General features: G+C 45.4%; 1 protein-coding gene across 1 annotated transcript; it reads right to left on the reverse strand.

Moving 5' to 3' along the window:
• Positions 1 to 1112: 1112 nt before the first annotated feature.
• Positions 1113 to 3947, reverse strand: MSX1 (msh homeobox 1). Its single transcript, XM_030563783.1, has 2 exons — positions 3369 to 3947; positions 1113 to 1620 (listed from the first exon to the last, which is right to left on the reverse strand). The coding sequence occupies exons 1-2, from the start codon at positions 3838 to 3840 to the stop codon at positions 1190 to 1192; spliced, it is 903 nt and encodes a 300-aa protein (XP_030419643.1). The 5' UTR covers positions 3841 to 3947; the 3' UTR covers positions 1113 to 1189.
• Between the last annotated feature and the right edge of the window lie 7112 nt (positions 3948 to 11059).

Here is an 11059-nt window from a genome sequence, read left to right on the forward strand (position 1 = left end):
GACTATTCGAGGGAAATTATTCTGTTCAACTGGACTTTGAAATAATGTGGGACAAGGAAGTGGACACTGGGTTCCTCAAGCAATCAGCTGAGATCAGCATTCCCCGTGCATCTAACCTCTTCATTCCACGATTCTGACATTTACCGAGCAATTCATTAAGAGTCCAGATTGTTAATGGGTCAGGATATTTCTTTCGCATTAGAGAAAAAGTGGGGGAACTTTTAAGAAGTAAAATTCAAATAAATCCGGGACTACACCCCAAAAATATGTTACAGGCTGGGCAATACTACACCATGTGTATAGCCCTGGCCCAAGGAAAGAATTTTTCATGTGTGCTCGCTGCGGAATCTCATTTACACAGTGATGTCTTGTTTGGGAGGAGAACAAATTGAATCCCTTAGCTCAGGTCTGGCGTGGAGACAAAGGGCAATCAGCATACGGCAAGCACTGTAGCTTAAAATTAATTTATTTAACAAATATAGCTATAATATAAATGATAATAAAATTTCAAATATACAGTATATTACATAGTACACAGAGCCCCTTCCAAAGGAGCTGTTGGAGGAAGAAACACAGATAACAGACAGCGCTGTTAAATGGATACGGAGATACTATTGTACATTTTATCTCTTTCTTGCTAGAGAGACAGAAAAGCGTTCCTGCCATTCAGTCTTTTTTTGTTATTTCAATTCCAAGCCAACCCTTCCCAAATAAGTGGTCTATCCCCAAACTTTTAGCGCTGCTTGCATGTCTCGGAATTAACCTAGGAAGGAATCACGAGGCTTGGAGCCACGGCTCCTTGTCTGAGCTGGAAGGATGGTTGATGTTTTAGGTTTCTCCTGGTTTGGGGATCTGAGGGAGGACCAGCTTGTGGAAAGTCACTGGCGAAGCCGGGTGCAGAAGAATAAAGAGCTAAAAGACGCAAACAAAGCCAGACTTGACCGTGGAGCCCGGTGGCTGGAAGTCTCTGCAAAGGGACTCTTAGGAACTTCGCAGAGTTTGAGGAGCGTGGAACTGGGGCGAGAGGTGCGGGGTAGGGCGTGTGGGCTGGGGGGCGCTTGAAAGCCAAGAGGGGGGTTGGTGGGGACACGATGGCTAGGCAGGGACAGGAGCTGGACCGCTGGCTTTTGAGGGAGGGGGCGCCCCAGCCAGGCTGCTGTCGGGTGGGTTCCTTGCGCCCCGCTGCGCTCTATGTTAGGTGGTACATGCTGTATCCCACGTGAGCCGTGTACAGTCCCACGGGAGCCACAGGCAGCCCTGCCCGCTGGAAGGGGCTGGAGGCTCCGTACAGGGAAGCGCCAGCCACCGCCGGGCCGCCCAGAGGGAAGGAGATGCCGAAAGCGGCCGGGGGCAGCATGGGCTTGGCTGCCATCTTCAGCTTCTCCAGCTCGGCCTCCTGTAGTCTCTTGGCCTTGGCGCGCCGGTTCTGGAACCAGATCTTCACCTGGGTCTCGGTGAGGCTCAGCGAGCTGGAGAACTCCGCTCGCTCGGCGATGGACAGATACTGCTTCTGCCGAAACTTCCTCTCCAGGGCCAGCAGCTGCGCCGTGGTGAACGGGGTGCGAGGCTTCCTGTTGGTCTTGTGCTTGCGCAGGGTGCAGGCCGGGGGGCTCAGCCGCCCTGGGGGAAGGGGCAACAAAGACAAAAAAAGCCAACTGGTTATCAGCACATCGCACCTGGCAGGGAGGTGGGGAGAAGGGTTGAGTCTAGGAGCTAAAATTCAGCCCCTAGCCCCTGCCCAAATGCCGGGGGCTGGGGCTTTGGAGTGGGCCCATCTCCAATATCTATAGCACTTTTGAAATAATCGCCCTTCTCCTGCGGAGCAGTGCGATGTCTTTTTCAAAGCGTGTGTAACGAAGGGTTCAAAACTCTCCCCCCGAATGGTCACAGCCCCAGTGATACCTGCTAGCGCCCACTGAGGGCTCATAAGCTAGATCATCCATCTGGCTTCATATAGAGCAGCCTGCGACATGCTTTGCACTGGGACAGGTAGTCGTGTAGCCTCAGTGTCCGCTTATTTTTTTAAGTGTACAAGATACGAAAGGGAGACCGGTGTTAGCCTAGGACAGAGGGGGAAGATCCCCAAGGAAGTGTCTGTTCTCTTTCCTTATTGGACTAAACTACAAAAATAAAACCGACAGGCCTTCTCAGGCTCACACCTTCTTCATTAGGCCCCTGGGAAAGAGATTAAGCACGTAATTAATTATGAACTCTGAATTAACACCCCGTCGCTCTACTGCCCTTCATATCCTTCCGCTTCCTATGGCCTAACTTAAAATGTAAGAGACTCTTCCAAACCGTCGCCTATTTTATTTTGAGTTAAAAATACGCCTGCTCATTTTGTAATATAAATCACTGAAAGCCTCAAAAATATGCACCCAATCACTTTTGGAGACTGTCCTCTCTCAAGGGTCTTTGAACGAGTTTCACCGTGCTGAACTCTATATGGCAACACGGGTAGAAATCAAATTCTGCTCGTTTTATTTAGTAAGGCGAGCAGAATTGGGCCCACAGAGAAAACGAGAGATTCTCCTGCACTGAATTTACCGAATTTCTGGAACTCTGCACAATAATTAGACATGATTTTTTTCATGTAAATAGAGCTTATCCAGTTTGATATTTTTAGAATTTTACTTATATCAAGAATAAAGTGGAAAAAATCTAAAATTGCAGATTTATGTACTTTCAAAATAAAACGCGATTACAGAGCCTGCACTCATGATGCCTGTAACGAGTCCCAAGACTGAAGCATCAGAATTTAAGAACCTGATCTCTATGTGTATCGCTACAAAATAATACAAACCGCTATCAACAAGATCACCACTGAGCTGAAGCCATAATTGGAGCATGTGTATGGTTCGTTCAAATCAAAACTTGAACTGACATACGCAAACAAGTATTTTCCCCCCAGACGACGTTTGGTAGGAGATATTTCAATTCCTCCTTTCCATTTGAAACTCTGAAGCCGTCTTCTGCCATTAGAAACATTTAAAATGTATTTTAAAAGATACCATATTAAACGTGCCGGGGAAAGAAATTGCGCTGGAATTTCGGTATAATTAACTTCGCTTAAGCGGAACTCCAGTTCTAGTGATCTACAAGGATTGTTCCAAACTGATTCAACGCAATGCGATGTGCGAATAGCTTTTGGGGAGGTTTTGCTTTTATGGGGGAAGGGAGGACGGGAAATAGTGGCTTCTCTGTAATGAAATGTAAAACTAGAGAGTCCCAACCATCAGTCCTGTGGAATTCCCCTGTGATCCAGGACTCAGGGCTCAGGAGTTTGCGTTCTAGCGCACACAACATACCCGGCACATTGCTGTATTCACACATTCAATTTAGTCACACAAATCGGATCTCCTACTTACTAGGGGGAGGTGGGGAGAACCTGGGATTCTGCATCCAGGCCGTCCTCTCTTGCTTCTCGGGGTTTTCCGATTTGACAAGTGCATCTTCGGACAATTTTACTAGTCCCCCGACAGAAAAATGGCTGTTGATCGGTAGCGGGGAAGCCGGCGTCTCTGCTGCCCCCGATAAGGATCCCACCCTGGGACTGAGGGTCTGATGAGTGGAAGTCCCAGCAGCCAGGGACACTGCCCCTTCGGGGCTGCTGGCGATGCTCTCTCTGGCCCCCGGCTTCCTGTGATCAGCCATGAGCGCCTCCACGCTGAAAGGCAGGAGGGATGGGGGGGACACTTTGGGCTTGTCACTCTCCTCCTCTCCGCCCATCGCCGCCACGCTCGCCTGGACGCAGCTGCTGGGCTTGCTGAAAGCAGACGCAGGAGACTCCTCGATTTTGACCCCGAGCTGTACAGTAGTCATATCAACACCGGGGGCCATGCAGAGGCAGTCCTCCTTCCCGACCCGAGCGCTAAGCCGCGGCAGCCGCCGTTCATGGGGGTTGTGACCAGCCAGGGCAGCAGCAAGTCCCTCGCGTCGCTTTCGGGGCGTTGGGTGCTTTTCAGCCGCGGCTCCCAGCAAGACTTGTTAATAAGGCCAAGCGAATGCCGGAGCTGTCCAATCAGCGCGCAGAGGGGAGGGACGGCGGCTTCCCATTGGACGCGGAGCGGGACTTCGCTACTATCAACAGGCCGCTGCCTTCTTGCTCCCGCTGAACCGCGAGGATGTTAGTGGGAAACTTTCCTCTGGAGTAAATTCTGTGCCCGTCTCTTGTCTTTTGCAAGAATGGCTCCTATTCAAGCCTCTTGCGTCCTATTCAGTCCGAGGTTTTGTTTGTTTTGTTTTGTTTTTACTGCGATGGAAATTCTCTGGGCTGCACATTTCTAACCCCCCGATTGTTTTTTCAGTGTAAGGAACATGGCCGTTGATGCGATACAAATACTTGTCTTGTAGTTGGGTTTGTTTTTAAATCTCTGGCAGTGAGAAATATAACATCAGCTCCCACGTATAAAAGTACCCTCCGGGTTTATGTCCAATGAGCGCCTGGGGCGCACTGTCAAGAGTAGAAAAGAGCCAAAGGAATAATATATGGATATATTAATACACTCCTGAAACCAAGCCCAGTTTTATCTATTGACATAAAAAATGTTAATATAAACAAAACACCGGGGTGCCCGTAGTGTGACCTTACAGTGTGAGTCCTTATATAGGCTCCCATCAGCCGTCTGCGCGTTCAAAACATGGAGAGTATTTTTCAGTGAGCACACGCGGTGTTTACATGTCTGTAGGCACATACATATATAGTTGAAGTATGATATTTTTCATTAAATAAATATGCCCGGATATGCAGATGCAATACCATATAATAAAGTATGCATTAATGTTAAAAGAAAACCTAAGCTTCTCGACCCAGGAAAGACTTGGTTATTTTGTTTTGCAACTTTGTTTTACGATCTCTTGTCCTTGGGCTCAGCCCAGGACGGATGTGCGGTAAAGCTGAGCAGCTCCCTAATACTGTGATTGGCCACTCGCTGAGAAAAGTTTATGGATAGCTGCAGGGCTCTAATCTCCTAGAAACACAAGAGGCTCTTGCAGTCATTTAAGGGTAATTATCTAATCGGGGAGAGACAGCGAATTCCCTTTCATTTTAAACTGGACCCAATAAAACGTGTAGGTTATGAGCATATAGATTATGCAATGAATTGGTATAATGGAAATTTTATTATCTGATACGTGACAGATCTGATTGAAATAAATTATCATGTATATGCACATATAAGATCATTCATTTATGCATCCATATCTATACAAATCATCTTTAATAAAGGATCAGGTACAATATAAACAACTCAATATTATACTAATAAAGGGTATAGCGTATTTTGTTGTTTATATTACATATGATCCTTTACAAAAAGATCCTTTGTATATGTATATTAAAGTTTACGCACATATTGATGCTCACACATCTATACAGACGCATACATGTGCTAAATGTATTGCATTCGACTTCCATATTTCATTAATGTAGGACCCTTCCATTGTCATTGCAAAGCTGACGGTGAAAACGGTTTCAAACAATGTAATCAAACTAGTCTGTTACTTTTTCAAAATCCATATCCCCTGCCTTGGGAGAGCCATGTGGAATGTACAAGTTTTGCCCAGCCTCCCTGCTGCAGTCTGGTGGGAACGAAGAGCGATTTTTTTCCCCCTGCGGCTCTTATCGATCCCTCTGAGGGGCTGGGTCGGTCCGCTGGGGTGAGTGGCTTCTCCGAGAAGCGGCTGCATTGCTAATTGCGAGAATAAACAATCTGTCACGATTAGTCAGTGCCTCTAATAGGCAGACAAGTGATGTTGTTTTTAGGCGCCAGCAGCGGTCTGATCAAAGGCTTCAGCTGGAGGGGGACTATTGAGGACGTTAACCCGCATCAAGGGAGCAAGACGCCTTAGCCCTGGGACATCAGCACATTCAGCCTGACAAAATTAGTTTGCTCGACCAATCACAGGACATTTTCCCAAACTCTGATGCTGGATGCGGGGCAACATTTCTTTTTATTTTGCCAAGTGTAAAATCTTAAAGCGGCCTATTGATCCTACAGGTAGGATCCTTATTTCTGGTTCCCAAACGCAGTGGTTCAACAAGACAGGGTGATCATGGGTTTGTTACACTCACTGGCAGCCTTTAGGTTCCTTCTCCGATCTCATTGTTTTGATGGAAACGTGAATGGGAAATATCTTGTTTACTTTTTTTTAGATTGTTTGGGGGAGCAATGGGTGTACTTGCTGGAGCTTTAGGAGATGGGTGCGTGGCCCATTCTGAGAGCTAGATCCCGCTCTCACTGAGAGTTGTCAGGATGAGATCATTACTCCCTTACTCATCTCACAGCAATGAACGCTTTATGTTTACGTTCCTGCCGTACTTGGTGGTATTTTAATCATGGTAGCATAGCAAGGGCTTGATTGTAATTCTTGGGCTGGCAAGCGCTTTGCTTGAAAGGAGGGATCCAGTAGTTTTTCCCCCCTTTTATCTTTTTTAAATTAAACATTCAAGCTCCCAGTTCAGGAGGAGGAGATCAACTTTACCTCCATGCAACGAATTCTTCCCCGTTGCTGTTTTTTACGTTTAGCAGAAGGATTTGAACGTCAAAGCCTGTCCTGAGTGAGCTGCTCCGCTATGGAGGATCTAAGCACTGAGGGATTTTAGACCATTTATTTTGCTTGTGTTACGATGACACTCTAACAACTGCTTTTCAATAGCTCTCAGTCATTCCCCTTTCTGGGCTCTCGGAAATTCCGAAGTGAAGTGGGGGCAGTTGGCTGTTTTATGGGTGTTTGTTTCAGTCCAGTGTTTTTATTGGGATTTGCGGAGCTTCAGTAAGGCGCTTGCGTTGGATAACAATATTGGGCAATTAGCATCGTACACAGTCCCGTTTAATACAGTGAATGTGCTATGAAAACCGATTACCTATAGCATTTTATTTCAGTATGTGAATACAACAAACGATCATAAAAAGGGGAGGCGGAAGGGGAAAGGCAGCTCTAAGCCAATTCAGGGCATTGTCTGCCTTTTGTAAACGTTATCTTTGAATCAGTGCGGAGAAATAAGAAAGAAGGGATTGAAAAGACGGCAACTCTCTTTTGTCTTAGTTTACCGGAGATCAGACAGATCTGCAAAGTACATGACAGGCTTTGCAGACTGGGGAACGGGCCATTCCATAAACCGAAATGTAAAGGCACCCTGGACCTGGATTCACAGTGGCCATGCTCTTGCATTTATAACCAAGGATGCCCTGTACTGAAGATCGTTTGGAAAGATACATCAAACTATGCGCACGATATTTACAGACGTCTAGTTCGTTTATTATGTGGCTGGGTCTTTATGGAAACTTCCCAGAGATCAACACACATTCCTAGTGTTAAAATTGTCCTGTAGACTTACTACCCTCTCAGAACTCTAAGCTTCCTCCCCCCTCACATACACCTCTCCTCTTTTCCAGTCCTGACCCTTAATAAAGCGAAACGAGCTGATCAAACATATTCTTAACTACTTTTAAGGTTAAAGCCATCTGGTATGCTCCTCCTGAGATTATCAAGAGTGGTAATTTTGTTGGTCAAACAAGCCCCAGTTGCAAAGACGTCCTTGTCTCTTTAAGACTCGGTGGGGCTCGAGGCTGAATGGAAAGCACTATTTCAAGTGGCCCAAATTAATTTGATCGCGACATTATGATGCATTTGGAAAAGATGAAAGAAAAGGCTGGCCGTCTCCTCCAAGATCTCTATAATTATAGATAATATATCCTATTTCAAAGCAATTAGCTCAATCAGGCGTAACGAGGCACTTTGCTGCCAGGGAGTAACAATGCCTTACGGTTATTTAAGCTTCAAGATGTCAAACAGACTCCGAGACTCTTTGCTTTGCCCAAAAGGGAACTTGGCTCTTTTGGTGAAAGTCCCCTCCCCATGGCAAAAGCAGAGGTTTCCCTTCAGTGACAAACAGGCCTTTAAAAAAACGAGGAGGGGGGGAAGCTCTGATAAAGGTGCCAGCTTTCCCCAAAAATACTTCAGCATCACTCCTGTTGGCTGTGTGTCTGTGATGGTGAAAATAAAATTAATATCTTATCACTAGTGTTCCTACCTATTGAGATTAAATTCACCTCTGTGTAACATTTTTCCCCCCTCAGCATTACTCTCCCATGCTTTTGATCATTGATTTTAGGTTTCTTTTGTTTTCCAAACCACTCATTCACTCTTCCATACGACCTTTCTTCTTTCTTTCTTTCTTTCTTTCTTTCTTTCTTTCTTTTCTTTCTTTCTTTCTTTCTTTCTTTCTTTCTTTCTTTCTTTCTGAATATTTTCCATTTGCTCTAGAGGATAAAGCATTCATTGGATGAGTTAATCGTCGAGTCTCGCCAGCAAATATGATCTAATTTGATTCAAAACAACTTTCATTCATTCATTTTCTTCCATCAATGGGCCTGATGCTACCGCCATTTACACCAAAGGGAATTTGACAGTCTACTTCAAATGGAGCAGCATCCGGCCCAAAGTTTATTTCTGCTCTGGAGCAGCCTTTCACTGTGTACCTGAGCCTTGGCATTTCCCTATTAGCTGTTAACCTGAGTGGTTGCTTTGAGGTTGTTCGTTTAACCCACTTCAGGTTTTAAAATTAATTGCTCTCCTTTTTTTATCTTAAACCTTAAACACATAGAGATGACAAGGCTCCCAAAGGAAAACCCAGCACTCCCGCAACGGACTATAAATTATATTCTTCTGTGCGTTAGAAATGAGTTGCCTTTTTTTTATATACATAATTATATCTGCGGGGGGAAATGCAGCGTTTAAACAGCGATGCTAAAATCCACTCCGTCTGATGTCAGAACGGGGCAGGTCAGTGCAATAGCTGACCAGTCACAGAAGACACGGGAGGTGCGGGAGCAATGCTGTCATGCTACTTCGGGCGCTGGCTGGCTGCAAATGTTTAGGAAGTGTTATGTGTGTGTTCAGATACATGTGCCTGGGGCCCGATCCTGCCGCAGCTAACGCCATTAAGTTGTGGAGCAGGATCTGTACAGCACCCTATTGTACCAATTCATCTTTTTTTTATATGCGCTTGAATTAAGCGACAGTGAGGCAAGTAAGACGCTGAGACAATGTGTATTTATATCTCAGATACAGCCAGGCATTGTATTTGCATCCACGCTGGGCAGCCAATTCCACAAGAAACAGCGTTTTGTGTGTAACTGCATTCGAGTTTCCTGTTCAAGCCAGCCACTTTACTAGCCATTACACACACAACGTGGAACTAGGGTGACCAGATGTCCTGTTATGAAAGGGACAGTCCCATTTTTTGGAGGACTTTTTCTTATGTGGGCGCCTCTTGCCCCCACCCCCTCTCCTGTTTTGTCACAGTTGCTATCTGGTCACCCTACGTGGAACTCTGCTCAAACCAACCCTGACTCCTTATCAAACTTTGCAGTCCAATGACGCGCTCACTTCGAGACATTTGTAAAAAAGGAGAGTGTTTTATAACCCACTCTTTGCTCCTGGCAATGCCCCGCTAAGCAAAAAGTTAGCTTTGAAATGTGTTAAAGAGCGGGCTGTGCGGGCCCAGCCAGGGCATGTTTAGCTGAAACATTAAAGTCTGGCAGTTACTGTATAACTGTGCAATTAACCTGTCAGCTATCCTTCCGATCAGCTTTATTGTGAAAAGGGGCGATAAAGCGAATATCCCAATGGTTTAGTGCTTGGATTTAGACGAGACAAACAGGGAGCTGGGAGGATATAAATATGAAGTAAATAAAGTTGAACCCGCTCTCTCTTTCTGTCCTCTTTGCACAAATGGGAACCTTATTACATGACTCACTGTGAATGGAGATAGAATGCGATCATGATGAGTAAATATGGGAGCGGGAGCTCCTCTGGACGTTTTTTCTAGAGGCAAAATGATAAAATATGAAGGATGTAAATTATATTCTCTCGGATCTCTTATAAAGGAGGCTCTTTCAAAGCAGAACTCTCTCCCCCAAGCCCATCCCCTCGAGCCTCACTGAATTCCCCAAAGAGCCAGGTAGATTTCATTTATTTGTGTTTGTTTATTGGCTAAATGTCACCAGACGCAATTTGTCCCAAATTCTGCAACATGCGAAAATAGTTTGTGGTTTCCAGAGCCCGTGCTGGTCCTGCCAGCCAATCTCAGATCGTGAGGGGAAATTCATCCCCATGCTATTTTACAGTGTGCTCATGTTTACCCCACGTGCCTCAGAAGCATTTTACATATAGTTGCATAAGAAAAGGATTTCGCCAGCGCCAGTTCTGAGATTTGCTAGATTTTTTAACAGGCAGAGCTTCCTCACAAAAGCTGTATTGTTTGCCTGCGGTCTCGGTTTCCATTTGGGGTAATTATTGTATTCCCAGTCTTCTTCTAATCATTTGCTCACAAGGCCATAGGTTTTTTTCTTTTTTCTTTTGAAGAAGATGAAATACTCCAAATTGTAAAACCATTGGAACAATCCCTTGCTTCTTTTCCTATTGTGCAACAGCCAATCCTTACACGACGATAAATCACTGGAAAACATATGACGTAAAGGCCATTAGAAAAGTATAGAGCAGGGAGAAAGGCATGTCGCCACATTTTCTTTAAATTGCAAACTGTAAAAGTCCCCGGTCTAAGTCTGTTCCCAATAGAGATATTTCCCTTTTGCAGCAAATGTGCCCACAGAAAAGAGTAAGGGAGCAGGACTTCATAGTGGGGGGTATCTATTTCAGCTAGATAATAATCAGTTCCTGGGGAAAAAACATACGAAGGAAAAATATAGGAAGGAAAAAAACCCAAATATGACAGATTTTATTTGTCTAGAAGATTTTCTCTTCCATCAGCTGATTATGTCAGAGCCTCAACGGGTGTAAACCGGGATAGCCCCATTGCAATCAGAGGGGCTCCGCCGAATTACGCCAGATGAGAGCCCTGCAGATATCTAATCTGAAATTGACGATACTTTCTGTTGCACGGATTTTTAACTTCCCTATTGGCTTCATACAGCTTCCCAGGGTAATGCTCCTTTTCTTTGCGCCTTCTGGGGTATGTGTGTTTGTTCAACGCTGGGGCCCGAGCCGTCGGGAAATTCCCACTGTACTCGACGAGAATAAGGTCAGCCCCGAG

This window comes from Gopherus evgoodei, chromosome 5 (genome assembly GCF_007399415.2).
Source record: "Gopherus evgoodei ecotype Sinaloan lineage chromosome 5, rGopEvg1_v1.p, whole genome shotgun sequence".
Taxonomy (NCBI): Eukaryota; Metazoa; Chordata; order Testudines; family Testudinidae; genus Gopherus; species Gopherus evgoodei.

Excerpts from the sequence above, each read along its gene's own strand:
- MSX1 (XM_030563783.1), bottom strand. The coding sequence starts at position 3,840 with ATGGCCCCCGGTGTTGATATGACTACTGTACAGCTCGGGGTCAAAATC. Across the intron at positions 1,621-3,368 it reads GTTCTCCCCACCTCCCCCTA|GGCGGCTGAGCCCCCCGGCC; the intron begins GTAAGTAGGAGA and ends CCCTTCCCCCAG.